The sequence below is a fragment of the Lasioglossum baleicum genome, chromosome 18 (genome assembly GCF_051020765.1).
Source record: "Lasioglossum baleicum chromosome 18, iyLasBale1, whole genome shotgun sequence".
Lineage (NCBI taxonomy): Eukaryota > Metazoa > Arthropoda > Insecta > Hymenoptera > Halictidae > Lasioglossum > Lasioglossum baleicum.
The window spans coordinates 5,893,442-5,911,331 of record NC_134946.1 but is presented as its reverse complement, the minus strand read 5'-3'; the positions used below and the strand labels follow the sequence as shown (position 1 = coordinate 5,911,331).

General features: G+C 33.8%; 2 protein-coding genes across 6 annotated transcripts; one reads left to right on the top strand and one right to left on the bottom strand.

Annotated features, from left to right (window-relative positions):
* Positions 1-4,484: 4,484 nt before the first annotated feature.
* On the bottom strand, positions 4,485-9,038 carry LOC143217903 (lipase 3). Of its 2 annotated transcripts, none has more exons than XM_076442619.1 (6): positions 8,457-9,038; positions 6,685-6,852; positions 6,409-6,605; positions 6,066-6,312; positions 5,276-5,525; positions 4,485-5,139 (listed from the first exon to the last, which is right to left on the bottom strand). In XM_076442619.1, exons 1-6 carry the CDS (start codon positions 8,490-8,492, stop codon positions 4,844-4,846), a joined length of 1,194 nt encoding a protein of 397 aa, XP_076298734.1. In that variant the 5' UTR covers positions 8,493-9,038; the 3' UTR covers positions 4,485-4,843. The 2 variants fall into 2 exon arrangements, with proteins under 2 accessions (XP_076298734.1, XP_076298733.1); XM_076442618.1 differs by having other exon boundaries at positions 4,487-5,139; positions 8,682-9,034.
* A 2,369-nt stretch (positions 9,039-11,407) lies between these two features.
* Positions 11,408-16,420, top strand: Atp6ap2 (ATPase H(+)-transporting accessory protein 2). Of its 4 annotated transcripts, XM_076442614.1 has the most exons (9): positions 11,408-11,568; positions 11,706-11,833; positions 11,907-12,137; positions 12,209-12,523; positions 12,813-12,902; positions 13,548-13,637; positions 14,704-14,892; positions 15,735-15,840; positions 15,910-16,420. In XM_076442614.1, exons 1-9 carry the CDS (start codon positions 11,526-11,528, stop codon positions 15,987-15,989), a joined length of 1,272 nt encoding a protein of 423 aa, XP_076298729.1. In that variant the 5' UTR covers positions 11,408-11,525; the 3' UTR covers positions 15,990-16,420. The 4 variants fall into 4 exon arrangements, with proteins under 4 accessions (XP_076298729.1, XP_076298730.1, XP_076298731.1 ...); XM_076442615.1 differs by lacking the exon at positions 13,548-13,637; XM_076442616.1 differs by lacking the exon at positions 14,704-14,892.
* Positions 16,421-17,890: the final 1,470 nt, after the last annotated feature.

The following is a 17,890-nucleotide window of genomic DNA, read 5'->3' as shown; positions in this document are numbered from 1 at the left end:
TCATTGATGGTTATACGTTATAACTGTATACAGTGGAACCTCGATTACTCGAACTCGAAGGGAAGGGAAAAATTTTCGAGTTATACAGAACTTGAATCGATTGACTGATACTTTAGAGGTCAACTTCGACTTGTGGAGGTCGGAGTTTTTCTGAATTCAAGTCGTAGAGGTAAAGCAATAAATGATTCGTGCTATTTCGAGTTGCAGAGGTTTCTACAGCTGAGCGAAGGGAATGGAGAGAACTTTCGTCTCATAGAGGTTTTCGAGTTATCGAGGTTCTACTGTAATGACTATCAATTTTATGTGCTCGATATGCGTTGTATAAGATAATGTAGGACTACAGTGAAGAGTATTGATCCCTTTCTCCAAAAAATGGCTGATTGTAGGGTGGCAAAGGTTTAGTTTCTTCGAGGATCCTGTACGGTCCTGCGGGATTCTGTAAGGATATCGCGCGTGCGCAGGTTTAATAAGAGGATAGCGATAGATAGAGGATAGAGAAGGAGCGAACGAACGGTGGGGAACAGACGTACACATTGAACTGTCGGCTTTCCGGAGGGCCGTGAACTGCAGATCGACGACCCTGCTTTGTGATCGCTATTTTCTCAGTCGCCGTTGCAACGCGATTTTTCTGCTTAACCTACGAGACAAATATCGTAATAGAGTAAACTATCCAACTTTAAGGAAATTATTAATTTTTTTGCACTCACATAGTTATGACAGATGCTACACGTGACGCAAATTAGGACTTACACGCTGAATAGGTTAACATGTTTGTGAGTTGTTCAATAATTGAACACATGCAGTTAAAAAATGTTTTATTGTACTTTTTGTATCATGAAAAATCGAAGTTATTTCTCTTGAAAATTAGTAATTGCATTGTTCATACCGATAGAAAACATTGAAGTTACAGAATAAAATGATATATGAATAAAATAAAATAAAGTTACAGAATAAAATAGTATATATGTAGTTTGAAATGATCAATCATTTCAATTAATTTATCATTTTTATTTTTGAAATTACACGGGAAAGTAATTTTACTTTAGACGAAATTCAAATAAATTATTTTTAAATAAATTTTCACGTGCAAATTATTCCAACACAAAATATTCAAAATAATGAAATAATCTATAGAAAAATCATTTTCCTAGGCATATAAATTAACGCACGACTATGTAGTTCAAAATAATAAATAGCCAAATAAGATAATACATAAGGTTGATCCAAAAATAACAGCAGAATTCTTTTGATTTGTATTCTATAGACAATTTTTTAAACGAATTTTATTGCTCATGCGTATATCAATTCGAAGCGTATTTATTGTTTATCTACCTGTCTTCCTAATGTTACTCGTATCTGTTTCTCCACAATATATTATTTAAATAACACTCAAGCCAGCCACATACTTGAACGGATTATGTCTACAAACGGGCAGATTCTATATACATAGTTGGCAATTTAATCTTACTGCCACAGACAATTTACAGTTAAACGATATACAGTTATTTCGTTCTATTTGCGCTATGATATAGTAGACTTTCTGCGATCGCAATTAACGTTTTTAGAAGCGATCCTGTGCCACTTGAAGATTCGCCAGTCTAACACAATAACCTTCGTATACCTTGTCTCAATTCAAGTCAAAATTTGCATCCAAACTATTTGGTAAATATGAAAAAATGACATGAATATTTCTGTTTGACTCTTTGTGTCTGGCTTTTGCAACCCGTTGCTCTGATCCTCGACGAAAGCGTTGCCTTTGATGCGCAGACACGCCCTCAAAGAAATCAATTCCGACGAAAAATATTCTATACGAACTGCACAATCGAAATTTCCGCTTGGCATTGCATTTCTTTTATTGTCTGGAACAAAGGGGTGTTGCAAAGCGAATTTGCACATTCCAAACTGTCCTAAACTGTTCAGATGTCTATCTATATATAGAAATATATTTGCAGAACGTCCTCAAGAATGAATATTGTAAAAAGACAAGATTTTAAATATATTCTTCGAAGTTACGCAACGTACAAAAATAGTCAATCAAAAACATTTATTCAAATTAATTGGGTAATCAGAACTTATTTCTGCTTCGTTCAGGAAGTCTGAGGACCTTCGAGCGTGTCTAACGAGTAGCTTAGACTAATTTGGTTTTTTTTCCCCGCGGATCGCGGACGCAGAACAATTCTAAATCTCATTCCTTATTCCTTATGGTCGCAATTAATCGCAACCATTTATCCGCGCGTTTTATGCTCACGACATTACATATTAATTAATACGATAATTGGGTGTAGACTGCAATAATTTTAATCGTTCTCGAGATTACGATTATGCGTTGAACTACAAGATACAACAGTACATGCACGGTACAAGCATCCTTTCATTTAACACAAGGTCCACGAACAATTTTTATTTCGGCTGTTTTTGGCGAAATCTGTATAAATTGAGTGTAAACCAAGGCCTGGGTAATTTTGGATCATGCGTTCGCAGAATTATTTTATTTTTCTGATAATGTTACAACATTTTTGGTTCACATGCAGATAGGAATGATACGGCAAGAAATAGTTGGCGTTCGCGGACTCTTTCACCTTGTCAAGGACAAAAATTTCTGAGATAACCTAGATGCGTCCTTCAACGTCGTTATAGAAACTGTTACCGAGAGGAGAGTCAGGAGAGGAGAAGAGAAAGACTGACTGAGAGAGAGTTCGTTGACCGTCGAATAGAAGTCAGGAGCGTGACTGTAACCGTACCCGTGATCGTGATCCTGATCGCGATCGTAGCCGTAACCATGACCGACTTGCGGATCTTAAGAAAGTTCTGCATTAGATGTTTGTAAGTACATCCGATATTATAATAATATCAAAACTATTAGATTGTAACATGAATGGGAATTTAATTACGATTAACAAGAAGCTACTCATAGTCAGAGATTACAAGATTAATTAAATGTAATTCTGTATTTTGCTAACAAATAAAAGACTTTTATACACAGTCGTTGTAAAGGTCTTATTCATTCGCTGAAACAGAAAGCAGACCATTTTTTTAGAAGTCAAGTATTTCATATGCATAATATAGGGTGTCGCAAAAATGTCGTACTTCAAAGTTCAAAGGGATGATTTCTGAAGTCATTTGAAGTAACTTTTTCCTTTGCGAAAATGTTCTCCGCGAACGAAAAACGCGGACCAATCAGAGCGTCGCTAGAACGAATGTTGGCACTGGCATTGGCGGAGCCGTAATCCGTCTGCCGTAGCAACACTCTGATGTCGCGGAGAACATTTTCGCAAAGGAAAACAATACATTCGCTCATTAGCGAACTTCAAAGTTTTTAAGCGTAACAATTAATAATACTGACTTTAATGTCTATAACGGTATCCTGTATCGTGAAATGGCTTCTAATTTATTACAATTCTGGGATTTATTCTATCAATATAATTTTGGGGTTACCCTGACCGCTGATCTCAATGACAATCATTTCATGGACAAGCATCTCACTACAACATCTCACCGACTGAAAACTTGGTGTCGATGAAAGCGTTGTCGGTGGTTGTCGGCGAATTAGGTCCATGGTGAAATGACTGCCGATGAGGTCAACGTAACCCATAATTTTGTACCTAATTTGTGGTGCCAAAAGAATGGTCGATTTCAAACGGTAAGTTAATTTAAAATCTATAACTCGGCTCGAACTATATTGAACGTCAGAAAAATGATTTGAAGATACATATATAGATTAAGCACGAAAACAATTTAAAGTGGCGCAATATAAACAGTAAGATTAATTAGAAAAATTATATTTATAAAACAAAGCAAAAGAATTCGTCAATTATTTCTGCACCAACCTAACAGAAATATTGGTCACTATACTTTTTGCAGCTATCGTTGCAATTTTGCTAATAAATAGGAACAAATTGCGATCAAACGTAACAATGGGGGGAGGGGACCATTAATTAATCTCCAAGGAATGCTCTACTCTAAAATATAAAAAGAGAAAACCTCCAATAAATGAAGAAGTTATTTCAATTTTACAACGTTCAGTCTTCTGTGGGATACCCTGTATAATTAATAAAATAGTTAAATAACATACACAATGTTGATAAAATAGGTATTTATATTTGCCATATTACCATACAGACTATAAGAAGAGGACGCTGCAATCAGTACAGAATTTAGAATCATTCTAGGAAGTGGGACAGGTTACTGGTTACTGATAAATGGAAAAAAATGATACAGGAAAAAATCATATGCCATAATACGTCCTAACTTCCTATTTATGACCTTATTTTTTACGTGAATGCATCGATGCACCCGCCAGGTCTAATTGCACTTTATTTTTTAATACAATCCATTTTTTTTGTTGATCCAATCGATCCCTTTTATTATCCTACGTATAACAGTACTAAATAAGTTTTAGAGATATTTAATTTTTTTGTTTCAAAACTTCGTAGTTTCTAATGCAGTTTCTTATTTAATATAGACACAGCGAAGGCCAATAAACAATTCACATATTTCAAAATATTTTTTATTACAGCTTAACTCTATCATTAACATCTTAAAAAATATGATTAATCCGTTGCACTACGATTTATTTTACGGTTATAATGATTCGATTTTCGAACAATGTGTTCTCCAATAGCTTTATATAAAACGTACATATTTAGTAGATTCTGTTCGAAATCTTCAATCTGACTTGATGTTGCAGTGGACGGGATTAATCCATGAGGAAGGGACAGAAAAATAATGAATATTACAAACTGATGTACCATTTGACTTTCTGCAATGTAACAAATTTGGCAAAATATGCTTTGTATTTATATACATGTGAACTAATAAATAACCAACATCGTTAAAGCTTCTCTTATCTGAACCTTTTTAATACTTTTAATACAGTATTGTAGAGATACGTTTTAGCATCCCTGCCCCACAAATAATCTATGTGATTGAACTTCGAGTATTCGATCTTTTGTGTCTCTAACACATTTGGTAATCTGTCAACGAGTTTCTTTATGTCAGCGGGATCGGTTAGAAAATCGTTTTCGCTATAAAATATTACTATTGGTATCTTCACTTTCTCAAGATCGTATTTCGGCGGTTGCGTTGATCCATAAATTTTCAAGTTTTCGGTCACTCCACAATCGAATTTGCGGAACGATCCTGTTAAAAAACAACGACACATAAGATTTATATAAAATTTAAGGAAGTATTGAAAAGTACGATTGGATAACAATTTCACGACATGATTTGTGAACTAAATAATAACTTTCAGAATTTTTAATAAATGATGAATTACCTGATAGAATGCTCTGACCATAGTGAATAATCTGCTTAGCAGAAGCACCAGCTGGGAAGTGTCCTAATATTAAGGGCAACATAGACTTCTCCAATTGGTCACTACCAAACCCAGCGATCATGTAAAACCAACACACACAGAAACCCTTGGTGAGGCTACCTGGTGCATTTCGAATGATTGTACTTAGGGTACGGGCCTGTAACCTGTTGCGGGGGAACCACTGATGTACATTGCAATAAGAAGATCCCCACTGAAACATGCTCGTCATAAATATGGCAAATCTAAATCTTGGGAAATCCCCTGACCAGAGGTGGATTTATTTATACACATCGCTTGAAATATTAATTTGAAATTTTTAAAGATATAGTAAAATTGTTTGTTTTACAGAGGGTATAGCCGAATAAGTATGGTAAAAGTTATATACACCTAGATTTTTCACTTTTAACTATTAAAATCAATACATCGCAGAGGAAATAATTTTTATACAAATAAAACAATTAGTAATTAATTATTTCAACTTGTGCTTAAACAACTCTGGTACGTCACCAAAAATTACAGTTATTTTCTCAGTTTTCAAATCATTTAATACAAAAGAAAATCTCAAATTTTCAACTTTAAGAATCGTCTATTGGTTATTGAAAGCTAATTCAGGCATCTGTTAATTTCAAACATAATTACTGATATATATAAAAGAATTAAATCTATATAATTACAGTTGAATTTTAACATTGTTGCAGTGCAACCACCTCCGATCATAATTGAAAAGTAATGTAAATATTTATAAATGTACCTCCATTATAACCTGAAAGCGAACAAAGAGTTTGAGCAAAGGACTCCTGTGATTCGAAAGGAATGCTATTGGCGCAAGACTAATCATTCCTTTAATCTTGCGATTGTATTCAGGTATCTCACTAGCCATCACATAAAATGCAGTTGTACCTTGACTATAGCCTATGTAATAAAGTTCTGTATATCCTGTGTGTTCTAAAATATAGTCTATCGTTGCTGGTAAGTCATAGAGGCCAATTTCATGCCAGCTAAAATATTAGTAAAGTTATTCATCTATTCACATTTCACATTCTCCATTATTCATGAAATATTTTTTTATTCTGACAATTTAAAAATATACTTGCCTGAAATCCCAAAATTCTTTATCTATGGTTGAGTACTTCTTATGTTTTTTGGAGTATGTATTTCCCCTTGCATTTCCCAGCCAGACATCATATCCATTGTCGCATAGAATGTATGCCAATGCCTTCTTCGGGCCCAACAGTACCCAGTCAGCCGAACTCGATAACAGTCCATGATGAACGAGGATTGGTATTCGAGCCTAATGTTTAAAATCATAACATGTTTAATGTTAGGGCAAGATAACTTTCTGCATGAAGAATTATAACAATTATCGTTACCTCTGTTATGTTTTGATCGTTTAAGTTCACGCCATCGTCACAGAGACCATTACTTGGATTTTCATGTGATTTTGGAGGAAGAACTCGGTGTACGTCTAAGCAATATCCATCTTTGGTCCAGATGTGATGCGTTTCCGCTGTGTAACCATGAGCTCGAATAAGTTCGGGCTGAAAAAAGTTATTATTATTTGTGACACACATCTACAAAATATATGAAATGTGTTGCATAAATAAAGCTATATTATTACTCGAATCAATAGAAATATTAAATAGACTGATAATACATGTAAGAATCAACGAAGACATATTGAATAAACATAGCTATTATACACAGTGTCTCAGTTAAATGGGATTGCCTAAATACTGTGCTATAAACAATTATAGGCCCAAATAAATTTTTGCACTTTACACAAAACCTATGTATTTATGTAAAATAAGTTTTGCATATTTCCGTTTATATGACGAAATAAACGTTGAGAAAATATTTAAAAAGAAGCAAAAACTTCTTGCGTAACTGCACTTTAAGCTGTGAAAAGTAGTTATAAACTTGTGATTGCTTTCATAGTGATTTTGTTGTTCAAGTGTTGAAAGATCTGCTGATCTATCCGAATAAAATCGAGTGTGTAGATCACGTAGTAACATAATTATACGTTATTGTAACATGTGATTTCAAGTTGTACGTAATTTTTTCCCTATTACGTTGTACAGGTATCAATCAGAAAGTCAAGAAATGTTGTAAGAGACCTTGCAATGAAAACTACGGGGAAACCAAGCAGCCCAGTTGACCTGCAACATTCTCGACAACTCCTATGCATGTGGGTTTAAAGGAAATTTCATAGACTGGTGGTAATGCAATATTTGTTTTGTTGAGGAATGGATTATGCAGTCTGGTAAGTATAAATACCAGAAAATGTAAATACTTAGAAATATGTGATTTTTGATGACAAGAAAAAGTTTAATCTCAATGAAGTTAATGGTTCTAATTATTGTTGACATTACTTAAGAAAAGAAGAAGTAACTTGGTATGTGGAGTTCAAGCAAGGGGATTAATTCTTTGCGGTCGAAGTCCAGACTATGACTAGCAATGCTATGTTTACCGTTCGGTAATAATGTAGGTTTAGAAAAATACAAAAAAGTTCGTCTAACTGACACATTTGTACTTGCATAATATTTATATATTTTTTAGGTGATAAATGATTGATGTGAGTCATCTATCGATGAAGAAAAACATAATTATGACTAATGGAAAACATACACTTTTAACTCATTTGACTGCAAAGAGTTAATCATAAGAGAGAGAGAGAGAGATATCGGAGCTGTCTTCTTGCACAATTATAAAATACATTAATTGAAGGTATGAAGGGGCAATTTTTCAGAGGGTAACATCATACTTCCATCCGTACAATAAATTCTACTAAGGAATTTAAAAAATTTGAAATAATTATCACGTTCAACTTAACTCTCAAATGGAACTCTGAAAAATATTTTTCAGCTAAAATCTTTTACTCTAAAAGCTTTTACATCCAAGTTATAAATTTATAAAGTTTTCACAACTGAAAACTTTCCTCTTCCAGTACAAATGAACATGTATAAAGCGCATTTTTAAAATAAGAACATTAACTTTTTTGAAAATTTCAAGAATGCTTTAATTTTGTTTGACAATTAGCAAAATTGCTTTATAATTCGTAATGAACGATCGAACCGTTGCGCCGAAAACATTTAAAAATTTATTTCAAGAATGCGTTCGAGTCTATTTATGATTATTCACATGCCTTATTTATTGTTGTATACAAATACTTCTCCGACATTGTCACACTCTGACATTAATGCACAAACATAATGAATACGTAAAATATTAATTAAAACACACCGAACTGTATTAAATAAATTTCTTTCATGTTTACAGCGAACTGCAATGACTGTAACGTTACCAACAATGTCGCAACGAGTATTGTCTAAACACACTAAACAAAGTAAAGAAAGGAGAAGGAATTTACTGTTGTCATATGAATCTCATCCTGATTGGCTGCTGCGCTCATTATACGAGCAAGTAACGAAAGGTGATTTCCGTCACAGAGAAACAGCGTCAACTTTCACCAACAGCCACTTTGTTTCTTGCGGCGTTTTTCCTTTATCTATGACTGTGTTTTCCCCGAACAATCGATTAAACGGTAAAAGAATAATTTTTTCAAGACTTTGGACTTGTTATTCTATGAGCGTCGAACGATCGAGAAGTATCGAAACGATGATTTTGCGCTGTTCAATCCTTAAGATATACAAACTCAGAGACAAACGGCTCACAACACGCTCACTGACGCTCACAAAGCGCACTGCGCTACACCGTGCGACGTGCGACGTTGTAAGATGACCACCCGCGATGATTCACGCGCACGCGCACGCCCTCTGATTTTATAAATTTTCTAATAAAGAATCGTTTGACTAATTGATGAAATGCATTCAATGGCTAAGGCGTGACATTCCAGATATTTCATATCGCATTTCCTGTTACAACTTGCCATTAGCAGCTTGATATTTGTAGTTCGCCTAAGTATAGGAGGAGTTCCCATTGAGCAATTAGGCGTCCATTTTTCAATTCTGCTCTAAAGAGTATCGGTATATATATATACATACATACCCGATACCCTATTACTTATTTTCATAACTCATTCATTTTTGATATTTGAATACTGCGATATTTATATTTATAAGACGACCCCGATCCGTGGACATGCAAGCGACCACGCAAACACATAGGACTATTGAACTGACTCACCTACGATGTATTATTTATTTCTTAATTATTAGTTAACACCTTATTCGCCAAAGATCACAATTCTATATGATGTCAACAGAGAAAATGTACATTTTAGTAAGTCAAGTACATTGTACGCGTGGCTGCGTAAACATATCTGCAGGGAAGATTAATGCGTAGCATCTGTTTCTAAGAAATGTTATGAAGTAAGATCAAGTAAGATGTAAACATTGCAGTTCATAAGTGGGACAGCACGATAGGATATGCGTTGTATTTTCCCTTCTTAGTCGCAACTCTGTGCAGGAAATGACGATATTACGCGTCGTGAGGAGTCCCCAGTACATATTTAGTATTAGTAAAGATCCCTATTTCACGTGTATGTAAATACCACGTGTTAGTACAAGTGTAGCAAACGAATCCGGATCTCAATTCGTGTCATGATTAATACACGTGCATTTCTGTTTCACGTGTAGGTACACGTGGCACACGAATCCGTGAGGACGGATCAGGACGGATCCCTGAATCGTATTTTATCGTATCCATTCGGCACGTTCGTTCGAGTCCGGCGACTGATGCGTTTATGTTTTTCGTTTGAGGGAATTGAAAAGACTTCGATAGAAAAACATATATAAACGCATCAGTCACCGTACTCACGGATTTTTACTCGCTAAATACACGGTTCACGTATACATAAAATGGGTCATGGAAAAATATTAAGAATTTCTAAAATGGAAGTCGAGCTCGGGTCGTCCTACCACGTTAGCATTGCATTGAAGGCGTAGGCCTAAATAGCATCTAATTCGAAAATGGCCGCTAGACAAATATTATTGCCGATGAAAAATGTATGTACAATGAGTTTTACGGAAGTGTAAGCACTTAAAACGAATAAAATTGCAGAGGAAACCCGTTTTTAGCGGAACAGCACTCCGACTGTATGATATATTATTTATTTCATAACTCTTAGTGTTCGATCGGTTACACACCTTACTCGCCAAGGACAAAAACGTACTCTACAAGTGTGCTTCGGTGTTCCTAAAATATTTGTAATTATTTCCTTTTATTGCGATGATTTATTGCTACAACGTGATCATTTCGTTCAAATTCGTCGTACTCGATAGTACATGCAGTTTAGACGCATATGCAGAGTCCAGGTCCAGATTCATCAGAGAAAAATTATATCTTTTTACATTTTATGTTACATTACATATGCTATCATTGTATACATTTAGTGCGATTTTTGGTATTTACAATGTTTACATTTTAACATTCCTCTTATTTAACCACGGTAATTATTGCATTATTAGAAAACTATTTTGAATTTACACTGTGCGTATCGATAAAAAGTGATACGAATTTTCGGGACAATTAACCTAACACCATTCAGACTTTTTTGGTTTTACGTTTATTTGGCTATTATTAATATCTTGATCCGTTATAATGTTATATTACTTGAATCAAGAGGCAATATAATGATACTTCTACAATATCTATGATAATGAACATTTCTCAATTGTCTATTGTTCTTCCTCACGCGTACGATCACGTACGATATTAGTGCGATTAGTCGGTTCTTGTATTCTCGTGGAATAAAATTGAATAATTATATATACATAAATATAATACATTGCTAATGACTAGACTGCGGATCTTTATGCATTTGTGGCTTATAAAAATGTTCAAACCATTTTATTTATTTTGAATCTACAAATGCTATTATACCAATGAGAAAATAGGATTTTGTTTGATTCCACTTTCTTAAAATTTGTCTAAAAAATTTGAAAATTGCATAAACATCCGCAGTCTACTAATGACTAACGTGAACATATAACGAAAATTGATAACAATAAACATTTTTCATAGTATTCGCGGTTATCACGATAACGATGAACAATATTCTTACCAACATCGTTGCGTGATAATCGAAATTACCCTAGTATAGTGACATAGTTCGTACACGTGTCGTTATGTGACAGCACATGTCATTGTCAGTAAAGATTTTCTTCCGTTTGTGTCATATGATCAAGTTGTGAATTGATACTAAAGTTATAGGGAGTGCCACAGATTTTATAATTGATCTCTGGAAACGACAATGTTGAAAACAATTTTTTGCCTCGTAGCCGTTTTAGTCGCAGGTATGGCTTTCATACGAACCATAATAATACTCACAATTTTATCGAAATATAATTTTACAAAATAAAAATAGCCGATTTTGAAATGTTCACGTAGGTATTGTCAATTTTATGAAACAATATTTCTTTGTTAATTGTAGTGAAAGCAAATGGAGATTTCGTGGTGCTCCATAGTCCGAGCACCGTGCTATTCGACGGGGAAGGAGAAGTAGAGCAGAGCTTCCTTACAGAAGTATTTACGGCTGCTCTAGGTTATACTGCTAAGCTGGTTCGTTTATCACTTTTCTGCAATATTAATACATAATATTTTTGGTTTTAATTGTAAACTGTTATTATTATAGAGAGGAACATGGAATGGTATGTCCATTACAGACCCATTCAGACTTCCAGAAGCTGTAGTTGTAATGGCGATAGAAGGAATAGACTCGTTAGATATACCGAAAGGTACAAGATTTCCTTTAAATGTCAATGAAGGCGAAGAAACTACATGGCAAGCTTTCAGACAACGTCTCGACGAAAGAGACGATGATAATATTTTAGTGAGGATCTATTTGGGCGACGGTCTTGATGCTGTAAGTGTTACGACAAAGATAATGGCTCAATATTTCGAATAAATTGTAATCTCTGTATGAAATTAATTCAGCTCGGGCAGTCTGCTCTTGGAGAACTCAAACCCACTCCCATCGATGAAACATCTTTGAAAGCATTGAATTTAAACAAGGAGGAAGACAAAAAGTTCCTTGAGGAAGTGCAACTGCTGCATGCGATTGCGAAGAAAGCACCTTCTGCTATTAAACCAGACTCAAAACCCGATGTTTACTGGCTGGTTGTATCTGGCCTGCAACCTGTTTTCGATGCGTATGGAAGTAATTCTACTAGTTCCAAGGAGGCATTGGTCTTGCTTAATAATGCCTTAAACATGGTTCGTGATGCGTTCATCGAAGCTTATGATGGCCAGGTATAAATGTGTTAATATTATTACCACATTCAACTCAACGCTACATATTTAATTATACTGTTCAACCTAAGAAATAATCATAATGTTACAAAAATATGGTAATTATATTGAAGTTGGGTAATAAGGTAACTATGTCAACTTCTATATGATTACCAAAAATATACATTATACTCAGGAAAATCTTGTAGAATCGTTTTACGTAAGAAGCATTCACATTTTACTTTCATGGCTAAAGCAGAAAAAATGGTTAAAATTCAAAATTTGACTAATTAATAATGTTTTCATTTAGGTATTAATTGTGGCCTTCACAAATGATGCAAGTAAAGTACACCACATCCGTTCAGTCACCCTTGAAAGGCAGAGACGAGAAAGTGCAACGGTTCGTATCTGAAATTACATAACATATACATCAAACATAATTTTATGATGAATAAGGATTTAAATACGTACATTTATTATTGACACATTATTCAAGCTCGAAGACAGATACTGTAATGAATATCACTTTGAGAATACAAACATGATCAAAGAATTGTACCCATACATAATCATTTATCTCTATGTTAATCGTTTTATAATGTGTACACTTAGTGTTTGGACTATTTCACTATTAAAATAACAATTTTTTAAAAGAGATGCAAATAAAATTCTAGTTGCCATAAAATGTGTTGTATTTTAGCTTTTGAAGAAGTTGCTGATAAGGGTGGCGAATTGGATCTACAGATCTCTCGCATTCTACAGTTATCCGACTTGATTATTTGTTGGACTGTAGTTCGATATGTTTTTGCAGAACAGACATAACACCATCTTGAAATGTTTTATAGAGTATTGTACTACTAGGATGACTATTAGGACACATTACATTTTACAAAAAATTGCTTTCCATACAGCTATTTGACTTTTACAACAGAAGTAATACCCACATATGCTTTTAATACGTGTGAACAGTAACATTCACATGCAAGAGCAATAAAAGTTATGTAAAATTTTTAACCACTGTGTCTAACACCACTATCTTTTATAGGATAATAAGATTAAAAGTGTAGGATCAACTTCGGAACTTAAACAGCTGCACAATAATACATATTTTAATAATAATAATATTCAAATTAAGGTATGTTAATACTACTGCATGATTGAATACTTTATCGACAATGGGCGAATATTTTTCAACTAGAGATAGCATCTTGCATGTCTCCTAAAAATGTTTTTAAATTATCATATATATAATATTTGTGGTATCCAGGACTTCAATATATTTTGTTCTGTTCTGTGTGTTTAACAAGTTACTAACATCGAAACATGAGTCTAGAATTGATAACAAACACATTTCAACAATCAAGCTTTCCGTATTTCCTTTCGCACCGCTTTCAACTTTTAAAATAATACAGAATACATCATTGAACTTTTTCGCTAAATTAATACATTCGAAAAGTACACTATTCTTCGATGATGCAAACAAAGCTTGAAATACAATACAAACATTTACTATGCATACAAATAAATATTACAACAAAATACATTTTAAACTATGGAAGCTGAAAAGCATAAATATCTATGGTTTGTTTTTTAAAAAAAAAGGCACTTGAAGCACACTCATACTCATAATAGCTGTCAATCTGTGCAATGTGCCAATCAATGCTGCAAATCTGAAGTAATAGGAGTGGGCTGGACAGCTATTATGACTATGAGGATATTTTAGATGTCCTCTTTTAAAAAAAATAGACTATAATACACAAAAGCAGTTTTTAAAATTAACAAATATTATACTTTTTTTGTGCATACATCATGTACCATTGAACAACTAACAAAATATTTTTGTTGATATAACAGAATCAAATTAAACAGCGAAAGTACACAAAACATGTATCTATCAGTTAGTACAAAAAATATATACCAGTTACCAAAAATGAAAAAAAAGGGGAGAGCTGAGGAAATATGTGTCAAAAATATTACAATTATTATGTGCACCTAACAAAGTAATGTTACAAAGTTGTTATTGCAACTATACTTTGTTACTGAGTTTTGAATGCATTATGAGTAAACATTCCAAATACGCCAATTATTGGTGGCAGACAGTTCTTTTGATGCAAACTGAAACAGGACAGCTACTGTGATCGCATATGTTTGAGACACGCAACATAAGTTGCTTACATAAATATATATATATGTACTTATAGCAAAATGAAGATGAAGAGAAAAAAAATGAAGACGAAGAGGAGTCGATTACAGATAGTGCTAGTACTAACGAACCCAACAGTGACACAAGAGACACTACCGTAAATAGTGATAGCGGAGTCACTGAAACTGATCAAGATCAGAATAATATGGGGGAAAACATGAACTCTAACACACAAATTACAGGACAGGTATCACAAAGACTTTCACATGCATTCTAGAACTTCTTCTAGAATTATTAAGATAACGATTTCTCAATAGTTTTATTGCCTAGCAGTTGTTTTTTTGCTGAAACACTTATAGAGTGTCCAAAAAAATGGAGAAATCCTCGCACAAATGTGTGCGTTTCATTCTTTCAATGGAACGCGTACAACTTTTTTAAATATTTTTTGGACACTCCAAATTTTGATGACTTTACTTATGTTTTGAATGCATTTAGTTTGCTTCTAAAGCAATGCTTCTTAATATTTTTTAGAAGTATTGTAGTTGCTTTGTTCGGACAAAATTTTATTATGCATGAGAAGTGTGATACTGTAACCTATTTAACAATACGCATGATATACATAGTTCTGTTGTGAACAAAAACGAAAGTCATAGTGGCCTCAACATTTTCGTAAATTCTTTCATATTTTGAATATCATTTTTTTTATATGAGCGTTCATTCTTAGAAATTAGAAGCTAGAAATTCTATAAATGTACTTGCTGGAAGAGATACAAAATATTCCAGAGCCTAACTTGGATTCTATACTTGTTAGTATTTATATTCTACAGTGTGCTATAAATTGATATTTCTTTCAGCAGGCATACTTAACTTGTGACAAATTAATAGATGGTATTTTTTGCACGTTAGTGGCTATTTGGTCACAGAGTAGTGCTTAACAGGTAACCATCTATTTCACAAAATAGTTGAACGCTAGAGGCTTCCTATTTTAGGTGTTAAGAAATTTTGAACAATTTTAATAAACATACAGATTACTTAAAATTGTTGCAGCTTGTTGTATGAGGCGATATTAAATGAAGCTTTTTGTTTCAGGAGATCAAGAACATTTCGAAAAAGTACACGCAGAACTACCCAATCATCTTTAACATTGTTTTGTGGTTTGGAATCATTTTCGTTTTCTCGCTTCTCGCCATTTGCAGTACGTATTAATTGTAATGAGTGATTTGTACTAAATGTTCAATTTTCTAATCGTTTTTGTTTGTTGTAGTTACCATTGGTGACATGGATCCAGGACGTGACTCCATAATATACAGAATGACTTCCAACCGTATGAAGAAAGACAATTAAATGTATATATGCTAGCTAATGATATTCGAATTAAAACAATTTGTTTAAATGTGAGCTGTATTTAAAGCCATTGACTTGATTTCATCAATGCATAATCCTATGGCAGTAATACAGCTATTATAATGTATGTGCATGGCAGTTCTGTCGCATATGATGCATATGATCCATTGAGTATTCCTTTGTTGTACATTTTTTCTAGAATTGTTAAACAATTGTATTGAATCCATGTATAATAATGTGTAAAAACCTATCTACTATAATTTAAGTGTAATATATAAGTGGTTACAGATTCATAGTAAGTAATAAATACCAATATCTGTTAAGAATGTAGCTGCGAAGTAAAATTATGGCGACACACGCTTAACCTTTGAATCCTTGATATTGATACCGAGTCGTTGTGATTACAAAAATAGATAAACAATATGATTTTATACGTATGTTATTAATCATGTGCTCCCTGGGCTTTCTTGTGAACTGTGAAACTTTTTGTTTACTATCAAATAAGTCGTACGGTATTTACATTAACAAATATATGGTAAAGATAAATGTTATTTGATTTTGATTTTAGAAAAGTGGATAAAATTTTTTAAATCTAGTGGATCAATTAAAAAAATAACTTTGCGACATCTAGGTCATAGTTGAACTCGTTCTTGCTACATTCATAAACGTAACTTTTGTTTTTTATTACATTTCAATGATTTACAAGTTTTTCAAATTTTCGCGCGCAGTCTTGCTACCCTTTACTATTTATATATTTTATATGGTTCATAATAAGGGATGATAGAAGTGGCAACACTGTTTATAAGTAGACTGTCCAGTAGACTGTCAATGTCATAGAGATACGTGAGATACGAATATAAACAAAATCCATCAAAAGTTTCGTCTTCGGTACATTCTATAGTTCATGCCTCAAATTGACAATCTATAGCGTTTTAGAAACTGTAAGACCAGGTAAGACCTTTTAAGGGATGATTCCCCAGGTGATTCGAAGAAACTCTTTTCTTAACAAAAATGTTTGTTGTGACTTTGTTTAGGAACTATTTATGGAAACCACCAGCCAATCAGAGAGCGAGCACAGCAGAGGAAATCCGGCGCGGCAACAGACAGCGTTCTACAGTGTTGAGACATCCATAGTTTCCAAGTACGAATTTGAAATAATTTCGAACAAAAAGTGAACACAGTTTTCGGAAATACTGCACAGGCGACTGCTCGTGTGGACCATTGGGCAGTGAAGTGAACAGGTATCCGAGATGTGGCAGGAAGCAATCAAGTAAGTGTTTCATTAATTGTTATGTTAGCTCCGAGAGGAAATTATCTTTCTGGTTAGCTTTTCAATTTTCTGACCCTTTATCTTTGCACAAGCCGACATTCCTAATGTTGTTTGTGCCAGACGGCTCATCTCTCAGGTTACGTGTCTGTAAACATTAGTCACTGAATTAAATAATAATAACTCAAAAACGTTTCCGTTTGCGTCATCGGCTTCTTCACGGTTAGGCTAAGATTGTGGACTGTACAGGATGTTGTGATCGCTTGTGGAATTCGTTGATTTTTTAAAAATGCTTACACCTCGTGAAGTTAGCGACTTGATGATTTTGGAGAACAGTACAATCTTAGACAAAAAGCTAGTACAATGTATGAATTGTGACAAAATTTCAACGAATAAATTAAAATATAAAAATATGGTTTTATACAATTGGGAACTGGTTCCCGGTACGATTTTAATCGGACTCGACCCATTCGATACCCTATCAAGAAAGAAATCTTGCTGCCAAGCTTCAGTCCGATATCTCCTCTGTAAGGGTAGTTGTAGAGGAAAATCGAAAAACCAATTTCTGGCCCATTTTCCATAATTAATGATAACAAAAAATTCTGAAAGAAATCTGACACATTCTAGGTACCGA